Source organism: Mustelus asterias, chromosome 2 (assembly GCF_964213995.1).
Source record: "Mustelus asterias chromosome 2, sMusAst1.hap1.1, whole genome shotgun sequence".
In the NCBI taxonomy this organism is placed as follows: domain Eukaryota; kingdom Metazoa; phylum Chordata; class Chondrichthyes; order Carcharhiniformes; family Triakidae; genus Mustelus; species Mustelus asterias.
In genome coordinates, this window is record NC_135802.1 from 153034658 (window position 1) to 153047997 (window position 13340).

General features: G+C 46.7%; 1 protein-coding gene across 1 annotated transcript in view; it reads left to right on the plus strand.

Moving 5' to 3' along the window:
• Positions 1 to 13340, plus strand: part of tert (telomerase reverse transcriptase) — a 49113-nt gene that overhangs the window by 19070 nt on the left and 16703 nt on the right. Inside the window, exons 8-13 of the mRNA XM_078200734.1 lie at positions 1091 to 1186; positions 2201 to 2286; positions 4222 to 4335; positions 4495 to 4566; positions 6397 to 6585; positions 10874 to 11000. Of these exons, the coding sequence (XP_078056860.1) occupies positions 1091 to 1186; positions 2201 to 2286; positions 4222 to 4335; positions 4495 to 4566; positions 6397 to 6585; positions 10874 to 11000 (684 nt within the window). The remainder of the gene's footprint in view (positions 1 to 1090; positions 1187 to 2200; positions 2287 to 4221; positions 4336 to 4494; positions 4567 to 6396; positions 6586 to 10873; positions 11001 to 13340) is intronic.

The following is a 13340-nucleotide window of genomic DNA, read 5'->3' on the forward strand; positions in this document are numbered from 1 at the left end:
TAACCAGCACACCTTGGGACACTAAGGGCAATATATCATGGCAAATCAACCTAATCTGCACATTTTTGGACTGTGGGAAGAAACCGGAGCACCCAGAGGAAACCCACACAGACATGGGGAGAATGTGCAGACTCCACACAAGACAGTGACCCAAGGCCGGAATTGAACCTGGATCCCTGGCGCTGTGAGGCAGCAGTGCTAACCACTGTGCCACCACTGTTTGTATCTTAGACCCATTAAAATATTACGAATATCCAAGTGGATGTCTAATTCTCTCAGAAAATAATTGATGAACCCTTTTCAACAAGTTTATGACAGAGTTCCACTGTGTAAAGATTTTTTTCCTAACAACTCTTCCCCCGCCCCCCCACCGCTTGATTTTTGTTTTTGTCTCTTATTTACATTTTTGTTAATATTCAGATCACCTCAGCTCTAATAACAAAATCATAATTTCTCAACTTTTTGCGTATCTTTAGTCATTGGTTCTGTCCTGTTTTCAGAAGCGATTTCCAATGCATTTGTATTCTCACTCTCACAGAAGGGTTAATTCACCCTGAATCCCATTTTAAATATCTCAACCAAGTCTCTAGACCCCACAGTGTCTGGAGATAAAGCATAGGATCCATCGTGCCTCCGGGGAACTAACCAAGCATCGGGGTAAATGTAGTCATCGATACACACAGTTGAATTTACATGTTAGGAGGTTCTTGTCGTGATTCGATATTACAGCGAGGTAGATGTCATCAACACAGGGTGCGAACAAGAGATCGGATAAAGATGAAAGCAAACAGGACAATTGAGATGGCACAATGTGACAAAAGCAGAATTTAGAGTAACTAGATGATGACTTAATCGGAATCCCGAATGTAAAGGTTGTAACACGAAAAGATACAGGAAAGCTGTAAGAACCCACAGGGAGAGGAGTCGCTCAAGAGCAGTCTTGACTTATCGCCCTGAGTGCTCTTCCTCATATTGAACAAGCTTGGATAAACCATCTTGCTGAAGTTCTATTGGGTCTCGGAGACTCAGTTCATTCGATCCCGCCGACAGTAACCGAGCTGTTTTATTTTTCCTTCTGTCACGTACTCAGGTTTCCACGATGATGGATCTCATGCCAAACATGAAGGAATTTGTGTCACATCTCCAGCGGGAAACCTCCCTGCAAAACACCGTACTGGTTGAGCAGGTGAGTGAGTCTGTTATGGTTATGTCCCATCCTTCACATTATTTTCCCTGCCTCAGAAGGAAGAGATGGATGTGATATTCCTGTCTTTGCTCCTGATTCAGTTGGTCCAATATTTGGATTATTGGTTGAGCTCAAGAGAGTGCTTAAGCGAATCAAACTAATTCTTTTCAATGCAAGGGCATTGTCTATAATTAATCAGTGACTCTATATTTCTATCGATCTATTCACTTTGACAATCATAGAATCCCTACAGTGCAAAATGAGGCTATTCGGCCCATCAAGTCTACACCGCCTCTTACCCAGGCTTACCCCGTAACCCCATGTATTTACAGAATCACAGAATACTACAGTGCAGAAGAGGCCCTTTGGCCCATCAAGTCTGCACCAATGCATGAAATGCCCTGACCTGCCCACCCAATCCCACTTGCCAGCACTTGGCCCATGGCCCATTACCCCACTAATCCCCCTAGCCTATATATCTTGGAACACTAAGGGACAGTTTATCATGGCCAATCCACCTAACCTCACATCTTTGGAGTGTGGGAGGAAACCAGAGCACCTGGAAGAAACCCATGCAGACACGGGGAGAATGTGCAAACTCCACACAGTAAGAACTCTCACAACACCAGATTAAAGTCCAGCAGGTTTATTTGGAATCACGAGCTTTCGGAGCGCTACCCCTTGATCAGGGAGTAATGATGAAGGAGCAGCGCTCCGAAAGCTCGTGATTCCAAATAAACCTGTTGCTTTAATCTGGTGTTGTGAGACTTCTTACTGTGCCCACCCCAGTCCAACGCTGGCATCTCCACATCAAACTCCACAGTCACCTGAGGCTGGAATTGTACCCGGATCCCAGGCACTGAAAGGCAGCAGTGCTAACCACTGTTACTCCACAAATCCAATGAAACTTCATATCTGATCACCCCTATTGAAGTTTCTTGAGTTATGGGCTAATATGATAGTATCGATGCAGTGCTGAGGTACATTAGCCTTTTCAATTGTGACTTTTTTCAGGGTCTGACATTGAATGAAACTTCTGGACAGGTGTTTGGTTACTTCAAGCAAATGATTGAGAACAGCACGATCAGGATTGGGGATAAGTAAGCAGTACATTATTCCAGTATTCCATCCAGAGCCGCCAAGCCTATTTTACCATCACGGGCAATATAAATCTGCAGCAGGATCCATTTTCAGTGAATGTTTTATAGTCACCAGCAGGGGGCATCTGTGTCATGCTGCACGAAGGTTGGCTAATCTTAAATGTGTGACCTGTAAAGCCGGTGCGCCATTGTTCGAGGCTGCATTGCAGAGTCGCTCTGTGTACAGTATTGCCATATCTACCAATGCATTCGGGGTCAAATTATTGTTTCAAATCGATTGAAGGAACCTCAGCCTGTTTAGTCTGTAATCACCCATAGTCCAGGGAGGACCATAGGCAGCATTCTCCATGAGAGGGAGTGGGCACCTTTCTCTGTGGGAGGGAGTGAGACCGTTCTCCGTGAGAGGTTAATGGGCACCTTTCTCCATGAGAGGTTAGTGGGCACTTTTCTCCGTGGGAGAGTGTGGGCATCTTTCCACTCCACGAGCCTTTTTTTAATACTTTTCCAATTCAATCAAATCAAGCCCAATTCAGAGTCTCAACAAGTTGAGACATTTCCGACCCAAGCTGACAAGACAGGGCCTCCACTCTTGGGCCTGATCTACATGAGCCAAGCTGATTGGAGTAGGTGCAGACTCACCTCCTCCAAGGCTTGGTCTCATTTGCATCTTAGCCAAAAGGCTGAGATGCTGCTTTTAAAAATTGCTTCAAATGAAGCTTAAATGTAACCTAGTGACCTCAACCAAGCGCAGCATCCTATCCATGCTACACCCAATCTTAGCCAAAAGGCTCCACAAGCATTTTTTTATTTATTATACTTTTCCAATTCAATCAAATCAAATCCAATTCAGAGTCTCAACAAGTTGAGACATTTCAGATCCAGGCTGACAAGACAGGGCGAGCGACCAAACCACCCTGTCCTGGGCCTGATCTACATGAGCCAAGCTGATTGGAGAAGGGGGAGGTTCCTCCTCCAAGACTTGAGCTCATTTGCATCTTAGCCAAAAGGCCGAGATGCCGCTTTAAAAAATTGCTTCATATGAAACATATGAAGCTTCAGTGTAACCTAATGACCTCGACCAAGTGCGGCCGACCATGGGCTGCCGACCATACTACACTTGATCTTAGCCAAAAGGCCGAGAAGGCTCATTGGCCAAGGTAAGGATGCAGGCCTCAAACAACGATCACAGCTCGCACAAGGATCAAAACTGCGCCCGTGGCAATTTCACAGTAACTTCATTGTAAGCCTTACTTGTGACTAATAAATAAACTTTTATGCTTTACACTAGCCATCTGGCCAACTGTGGTAAGCGACCCCCTAGTTACTCACAATTATCTTGGACTAGTAAATGCACTTTGAGGATAGCTTAATGCTTAATCTGTTTTGGCTAATAAACATTGTGAGCTTAATGTCTGGAAGCTGTGCTTGGGCTTTTCCAACGCACAGCGGATGTGTTGCCTGTTGTGCCTCATTCACATTTCTGAGATGTGTTTCCAAATACTGCAGGGTATTTGAGTTAAATTTAGAGTCTTTGTGGTGTGGGGGCTGGGGGGCAATCTTACCAAAAAAATTCTAAGTGCCGAACGAGCGTGAAAACGGGAGAGAATCGTGCCCATTTTTTCGGGGGGGGGGGGGGAGGGGGAGTACCAATCTTATGCCACTTAGAGAAAGAAAAGAGGCAAAGTGTGATTCGCGCCAGTAGGGGGGAGTGGACAGAGTCTATCCACTCCGGGAAGCTAGCTGCCGACTGCTAGAGGGCGCCCTTGCGCATGATCTCCCAATGGACATGTACACAATGCACTGGGAATCTGACCACCCACACCACCCTGGCTAATTGCGCACCCGCCCTCTTAATATCCGGAGATCCTATTTGTATAAAATTATAATGTGTATATATAGGGAAAATAATGTAGCCAATTCTCCCTGTTTTTTTAGGTACTATGTCCAGTGTTGTGGAATACCACAAGGCTCCCTCCTCTCAACATTGCTGTGCAGTTTGTGTTATGGTGACATGGAGAACAGGTTCTTTGGTGGAATTCAGGAGGATGGGTAAGTGATAGCACCTTTATATTTAGACGTTAATTCCAGAATATTGAACTGCATTACTAAGAATGTTGAATCTTTTTTTTATGGTTCTATATGTTGGTCTTAGTTTGCAATTTTTCCTCCATATCCCAATGATTGGTGGGTATCCTTGTTTTTCCTCAGGTTGATGCTGCGATTGGTTGATGACTTTTTGCTGGTTACTCCACACCTGGCGCATGCGAAGAGGTTTCTCGGGTACGTCAGACGGAGCAAGACGTAACGACCCATCGACCCGCGAGCTGAAATCATCGAATTCCTGCAGGAGGCCATTCAGCCCATCGAGCCTGCACTGACGACTATCCCACATAAATGTCACTCAGCGTTCTCTGTTCAACAGAGGACACGTTGCGTTGGGACATCATTTCCTCCCATTTATTTCCGACATCTCTAACTAGAACAAATTTAATCTTTGTTTTTGAATCGTCCCATGGTCCTGCCCCTATCTCTGTGACCTCTGCCCTCTGAGATCCCCTCCAATCCTGACCTCATGACCTTCCCTGATTTCCACCCCTCTGCTATCAGCAGCCATGCTTTCAGTTCCTAAGATCAGGAATTCCCTCTCTAAATCTCCCCGTCTCCCCCACCTCTCGGCTCATTTTAAGTCGCTCTATAAAACCTACTCCTCCGACCAAGCTCTTGGTAACTTGACCTTGTACCTCTCCGCTGGGCTCAGTGTCAGATTATCCTCGTGGGGGTCTTTATCTCTCTTGTTGTTGGGAAGGTTTAAGTTTTAAAATTTATTAGTGTCACAAGTAGACTTGCATTAACACTGCAATGAAGTTACTGTGAAAATCCCCTAGTCGCCACACTCCGGCGCCTGTTCGGGAACACTGAGGGAGAATTTAGCATGGCCAATGCACCTAACCAGCACGTCTTTCAGACTGTGGGAGGAAACCGGAGCACCCGGAGGAAACCCACGCAGACACGGGGAAAACATGCAGACTCCGCACAGACAGTGACCCAAGGCTGGAATCAAACTCGAGTCCCGAGCGCGGTGAGGCAACAGTGCTAGCCACTGTGCTGTCCATGTGGGGTTACAGGGATAGGGCCTGAGTGGGACTGTGGTCGGCGCAGGCTCGATGGGCCAAATGGTCTCCTTCTGCAATGTAGGGATTCTATGATTTATCACATTTGTGTTTGTGGGATCTTGCTGTGTCCAGGGTGGCAGCTGTGTTTCCGACATTCTAACAGTGACTGCACTTCCAAAAGTGTAAAGCACTTCCAGGCGACCTGAAGCCATGGAAAATGCAATGGAAATCCAAAATCTTTCCTTCTCTTGTTTTCCACTTTATCCTCAAGGCTGGAATTGAACCCGGGTCCCTGGTGCTGTGAGGCAGCAGTGCTAACCACTGTGCTACCCCCATCAGGGAATGCATTGTGGATAGCTGTTCACATTGGCACGCAGTGTTGTATAGCGCCAGAGAACCTTATCCTGCAATTAGGTTTCGCAGATATAAAGTAGGAAAACGAAAGACCCGCATTTATATAGCGCCTTTCACGACCATTGAAGGTCTTCAAGTGCAGGTGCTTTACAGCCAATCAAGTAGTTTTGATGTTGAATCAGTGCTCTGAGTTAAGAAACAATGCAGCCAATTAGCGCACAGCAAGCTCCCACATACGGCAATGTCATAATGACTAGATAACGTGATCTTGTGATTGTTGGATTGAGGGATAAATGTCGCCAAGGGGATAACTCCCTTCCTCATCTTTGAAATAGTTCCGGGAGATCATTTATATCAATCTGAGGGGATAGACTAGGCCTTGGCTTCATGTCTCATCTGAGCAGTGAGATCTCTGACTGTGCAGCACTCCCTCGGTACTGCACTGGAGTATCAGCCTTGATTTCTGTGCTCAAATCCTGGGGTAGGATTTGAACCTGGAACCTTGTGACTCAGAGACAAGAGTGCTGCCAGTGAGCCACAGCTGACCCTCAGTGGAGGGATGATGCTGCTGTTCTCCATTGCTGTGCGTTAATGTTCTGAAGGGGTCACTCTGAACAACTATTTCTGTTTCTTAATGATCAAGAATTCTGGCTGCAGGAATCCCGGAGTACGGCTGCTTCATAAGCCCCCTCAAAACGGTGGTCAACTTTGCTCTCGACGAGAACCTCCCGGGTGGCAGTCAGGCCAAGTCATTGCCGGAACATTCTCTCTTCCCTTGGTGTGGCCTTCTATTCGATACACAGACGCTGGAGGTCTACTGCGACTATTCCAGGTAGGAGCCGTACTGTATCGGGCCTGCTCATGTTGGCACAGCTCCTCAAGCAGCAAGTTGACAATCTTGGCCATCCATTTGGGGCAAGGATTGATCAGTGGCTCAGAAAGTTGGGTATATGGGAGGCAGGGCAGTGATCTTAGACTGTTGGAGTTCTTCCTTGTCAGCAGTTATTAAAAGTGAAGTTGAGAGAAGGTTATCTGATGTCTTAACTGGGGTAGGAAATGAAGGAACTCCATTTAGAGGGAGAGTGAGGTAGTCAGATACTGAGCAGCAATTTCTTCCCCTCATCACCTGGAGGCAGTGGCCTGGTGCTATTATCACTGGATAACTCATCCAGAGACCCAGGGTAATACTCTGGGGACCCAGGTTCGAATCCCACCACAGTAGATGTTGAAATTTGAATTCAATAAAAATCTGGAATTAAATGTCTAATGATGGCCATGAAACCATTGTCATAAAAACCCATCTGGTTCACTAATGCCCTTTTAGGGAAGGAAATCTGCCGTCCTTACCTGGTCCTGGCCAACATGTGACTCCAGATCCACAGCAATGTGGTTGACTCTTAACTGCTCTCTGAAATGGCCGAACAAGACATTCAGTTCAAGGGCAATTAGGGATGGGCAACAGATGCAGGCCTTGGCAGCGATGCCCACATCCCATGAACAAATAAGAAAAAAAAGTTGAGGAACTGAGGCACTTGTTTCTTGTCTACAGGTTGTTCCCATCAAAAGTCTTTTATTGAATGGTACTCTCATTCAAACTGGTTTCACAAGTTAAATTTTAATATATAATTGCAGGGTTTGAATGAATGGCAAAGTCAATTGACATATTCAAATGGATGTGATCTTTCTGCTGTTACGGTGGAGGGCTATTGTGTTAGAATGTATGGAAGACATTGTATATATACCAATCTCTAACATACAAGTGATTATGTAATTGGAAGCTGTATGTACCATATATCCTCAATTAAGAAGTCCCAATGAAAATCAGATACTTCCAAGCAATCACTAGTTAGCCATGTGGCTATCTTTCAAAATGTCCCAGTCTGTAGTGTCAATAACTGTTGTAGTCTAGTTTGTATTTCAGAACACATACCAGTATCGTAAAGGTGAAGTATAGTCAGCATTCCCAATTTGTCGGTGTTATGATGCATGCGAAGGACATGGGGGATCATCCCCACAAGGAGGTGGTAGAGGCGGGTACAATTACAATATTTAAAGTACATTTGGACAGGTACATGGATGGGAAAGGTTTAGAGGGATATGGGCCAAATGCAGGCAAAATGGGACTAGTTCAGTTTAGGAAACCTGGTCGGTATGGACGAGTTGGGCTGAAGGGCCTGTTTCCGTGCTGTAAATCTCTGTGGCTCTGTCATCGATAGATCTCTCCATGGGCTTCGTGGAATATGAGCTTCCTTATTTAGCGAGCCTAGTCTCACCCAATGAGAAGCGGGCTGCGGGGGTTTCTAAACCAGCTGCTTACCCCGGGCCAGCGTGGTAACTCCCAGTGTAGACTGTCGAGCTGTGGGTGCGGCCTTTCTCTCTGGTACAATGAAGGGTCTTTGGTGACGAGAAAGTGGCATCTGGCTGAATTACGACAGTCACATACTTCAGACAAAAAATACTGCACCAGTTCACTTCACGACAGTGCACGTTGATTCATATTGTGGCATAACAGAACACCAAAACAGATCGTGCAATATCATTATCAAAGTTGTCATCTTAAGTAAGTTTATTTATTAATTAGTCACAAGTAGGCTTACATTAACACTGCAATGAAGTTACTGTGAAACTCCCCTAGTGGCCACACTCCGGCGCCTGTTCGGGTACACTGAGGGAGAATTTAGCATGGCCAATGCATCTAACAATACGTCTTTCGGACTGTGGGAGGAAACCGGAGCACCCGGAGGAAACCCACGCAGACACGGGCAAATGTTCAGACTCCGCACAGACAGTGACCCAAGCCGGGAATTGAAACCGGGTCGCTGATGCTGTGAGGCCGCAGTGCTAACCACTGTGCCGCTCACCGTGTTTATCACTGTTGGTCATGATATATTTCCGCACAAACTGGGTTAAAAACTCTATTAAAACTATCCGATTGAACTCCCCCCTCAGTGCGTGTACTAATGAACAAGCCCATCTCACCTTCCCTGAAATGTCCTTCGACTGTCAGATTATTTCCTAACTTTTTATAGTTAGTGAGGATGATGTCTGAATCACAACTCCAGGTCCCACAGTCCAAAGATGTGCAGGTTAGTTGGACATCCTAAATTACATCTTGGTGTCCCAAGGTGTGCAGGTTCGATTGATTGGACGTGCTAAATTGCCCATTAGTGTCCCGAAATGTGTGGTTGGGGATTAGTGGTGTAAATACGTGGGGTCACACAGGAAAGGGCCTGTGTTGGTGAGTCAATGCAGACCTGATGGGCTGAATGGCCTCCTTCTGCACTGTTGGGATTCTATGATCCATGAAAATACTGGATAAACTCAGCAGGTCTGGCAGAGTCTCGAGTCTAAGTGACCCTTCTGCAGAACACTTCTGCTGGACCCTCTGAGTTTGTCCAGCATTTTCTATTTTGATTTCAGATTTCCAGCGTCGCAGTATTTTGCTATTATTTTAAAAATCCACATTTGCTATTAAAGCTTCTAAGCTCGCAACAATAATAACTTGATCACCAGATAGTGGGGAGATTCCAAGAATTTCAAATCAGTAGTAGGCTCTGAAACTTTGTGCCCGGTATTCTATTTGAGTAACCCCCATTGGGTCCCCCATGCAAGGCTTCTAGAAAAAGTGAGAGGGCATGCGATCCAAGGGGCTGCTGCCCTGTGGATCGAGAACTGGCTTGCCCAAAGGAGGCAGAGAGTGGGTATAGATGGGTCTTTTTCTAAATGGAGGTCGGTCACCAGTGGTTGCCCCAGAGATCTGTTCTGGGACTCTTGCTGTTTGTCATTTTCATTAATGACCTGGATGAGGAAGTGGAGGGATGGGTTGTTAAGTTTGCCGACGACACGAAGGTTGGTGGGGTTGTGGATAGTCTGGAGGGGTGTCAGAAGTTACAGAGGGACATAGATAGGATGCAGGACTGGGCGGAGAAGTGGCAGATGGACTTCAACCCAGATAAATGCATAGTGGTCCATTTTGGCAGGTCAAATGGGATGAAGGAGTACAATATAAAAGGAAAGACTCTTAGTACTGTAGAGGATCAGAAGGACCTTGGGGTCCGGGTCCATAGGACTCTAAAATCGGCCCCGCAGGTGGAGGAGGTGGTTAAGAAGGCGTATGGTGTGCTGGCCTTTATCAATCGAGGGATTGAGTTTAGGAGTCCGGGGATAATGATGCAGCTATATAAGACCCTCGTCAGACCCCACTTGGAGTACTGTGCTCAGTTCTGGTCGCCTCATTACAGGAAGGATGTGGAAAAGATTGAAAGGGTGCAGAGGAGATTTACAAGGGGATGTTGCCTGGACTGAGTGGCATGCCTTATGAGGATAGGCTGAGGGAGCTCGGTCTTTTCTCCTTGGAGAGACGTAGGATGACACGAGACCTAATAGAGGTATCATAGAAACCCTACAGTACAGAAAGAGGCTATTCAGCCCATCGAGTCTGCACCGACCACAATCCCACCCAGGCCCTACCCCCATATCCCTTCATTTTTTACCCACTAATCCCTCTAATCTATGCATCCTAGGACACTAAGGGGCAATTTTTTAGCATGGCCAATCAACCTAACCTGCACATCTTTGGACTGTGGGAGGAAACCAGAGCACCCGGAGGAAACCCACGCAGACACGGGGAGAATGTGCAAACTCCACACAAGACAGTGACCCAAGCCAGGAATCGAACCCAGGTCCCTGGAACTGTGAAGCAGCAGTGCTAACCACTGTGCTACCGTGCCGCCCCTATATCATCATATAACATCATATAAGATGTTGAGAGGCATAGATCGGGTGGACTCTCAGAGGCTTTTTCCCAGGGTGGAAATGGCTGCCACGAGAGGACACAGGTTTAAGGTGCTGGGGGTTAGGTACAGGCGAGATGTTAGGGGGAAGTTTTTCACACAGAGGGTGGTGGGCGAGTGGAATCGGCTGCCGTCAGTGGTGGTGGAGGCAAACTCAATAGGGTCTTTTAAGAGACTGCTGGATGAGTACATGGGACTTAATAGGATGGGGGGTTATAGGTAGGCCTAAAAGGTAGGGATATGTTCGGCACAACTTGTGGGGCTGAAGGGCCTGTTTTGTGCTGTAGTTTTTCTGTGTTTCTAACTCCCCATCTCTTTAAAATTTAGCTACGCAAACACCTCCATCAGATCGAGCCTGACTTTCAATTGCTGTTCAGAAGCTGGAGAGAATCTGAGGAGGAAGTTACTGGCCGTCTTAAAGCTGAAATGCCACCACATCTTCTTGGATCTGGAGGTGAGCTGTGACATGCGCCAGAAAGATATTTGCTAACTTCTTACCCCTCATCTCCGTGAGCAATGTTCGACAGAGGATATATAAGACTGTAAGATATAGGAGCAGAGTTAGGCCATTTGGCCCATCGAGTCTGCTCTGCCATTCAATCATGGCTGAGAAGTTTCTTAACTCCATTCTCCTGCCCTTTCCCCGTAACCTTTGATCCCCTTACCAATCAAGAACCTATCTATCTTTGTCTTAAATACTATGTGGAGATGCCGGCGTTGGACTGGGGTGGGCACAGTAAGAAGTCTCACAAGACCAGGTTAAAATCCAACAGGTTTATTTGGAATCACGAGGTTTTGTAGCGCCACTCCTTCATCACTCACCTGAAGCTCGTGATTCCAAATAAACCTGTTGGACTTTAACCTGGTGTTGTGAGACTTCTTACTGTGTCTTAAATACACTCAATGACCTGTCCTCCATAGCCTTCTGTAGCGATGCACTCCACAGATTCACCACCCTCTGGCTGAGGAAATTCCTCCTCATCTCGGTTCTAAAGGTTCGTCCCTTTACTCCGAGGCTGTGTCCTTGGATCCTGGTCTCTTTCACTAATGGAAACATCTTCCCTACGTCCGTGTTCATTGGTAAAACAGCCAGAGATGACATGAGGAAAAGAAAATTTTATGGTGCGGCATCGCACTGATAGAGAGGGTGCTGGAAGCAGGTTCAACACTAAATATCCAACAGGAATGAGGTAAACACATCAGGCAAGGCTTGCATTTATATAGTGTTTTCCTGACTACCAGACACCTCAAAGTGCTTTCAGCCAGTGAAGTATTTAGCAGAGTGTAAGCGCAGCAGCCAATTTGCACCCAGCATGCTCCCCTGAACAGCAGTGTTTTAATGACCAAATAATCTGCGGGGATTTTGTGCAGTATTGATGAAGGGGTAAAGGTTGGACAGGGCAACAGGGTTAACCCTCTTCTTCACATAGCACCATGGGATCTTTAGCATCCATCCAAACAAGCAAATGGGGCCTTGGGTTTAACGCTTCATCCAGAAAACAGCACCTCCAACTGTGCAGCACTCCCTCAGTTGCTGCACTGGGGGATCGGTCTTGTAGATAGTCAACATCTTTTCCCAAAGGTAGGGGAATCTAAAACTAGAGAGCATAGGTTTAAGATGAGCGGGGAGGGAAACAAAAGGGCCCAAAGTGGCAATTATTTCACTCGGAGGATGGTGAGTGGCTGGAACGAGTTGCCAGCGGTAGTAGTAGAAGCGGGCACAATTTTGCCTTTTAAAAAGCATTTAGACAGTTACATGGGTAAGATGGGTATAGGGGGATATGGGCCAAACACGGGCAATGGGGACTAGCTTAGTGGTTAATAGAAAGAGGGTGACATGGTCATGTTGGGCCGAAGGGCCTGTTTCCATGCTGTAAACCTCTACGTCTCTCTGATTTTTGTGCTCAAGCCCTGGAGTGGGACTTGAGCCCAGAATCTCATGGCTCAGAGGCAAGAGGCCGACCAACTGAGCCACGACAAAGGGGAGACATTTGCAGGACTATGGGAAAAGAGCAGAACAGGAAGACAAATTGGAAATCTCTTTCCAAGACCCAGCACAGGTACGATGGGCTGAATGGCCTCCTTCTGCACTGTGTCAATCCATGATGACTCGGTGAATTTTATATTAAATTCATTCAGTCCCTGCTCCATCCAGTAACGATGTGGAGATGCCGGCGTTGGACTGGGGTAAACACAGAGGATCTCCAAGAAGATCGCGCATATTGACACAGACATCAAGTTTCTACAAAATTAAACTTCTTGCCATCCAATAACTTCAGTGGAGTGCTGTGCGATTTAGACAGTGGTCAATTTTGAACATGAGACATTGGCCAAAATCTTGTGTCCTTGTTCGTGGCTGGGATTTTCCAGTGCCGCTGGAGTTTTAGCTGGAGCACCACATTTTTCCGTTCGCATTCACGACGGGTCCCGCCACAGACGAGACCAGAGTGTCCCACCCTATGGATGTTCAGCTCTGAAAGTTGGGTGGCAGCTTTGCTGCCTATTCATCCCGGGAAGTGTGTCCGACACCGTTTTGCACCCGGTGCAGTCGGATGTTCAGGTTTATTTAAGGAAATTGGGATCCTCCATCTGTTTCGGGATCCGATTGCTGCAGTGTGGTATTCACCATTTCTACAATATATCCACAATCACAACTATTGCCTAAACTAGGTCACCAGAGGGAGGGAGCCTGACTGTACACAATGGCTACTGCTAACGTAGTCTCGCCAACTGGCCTCCTGGCACCAGGACGGGTGTTGGTCGAAGGGCTGTTAGGGGCAGCAACCATGCTGTT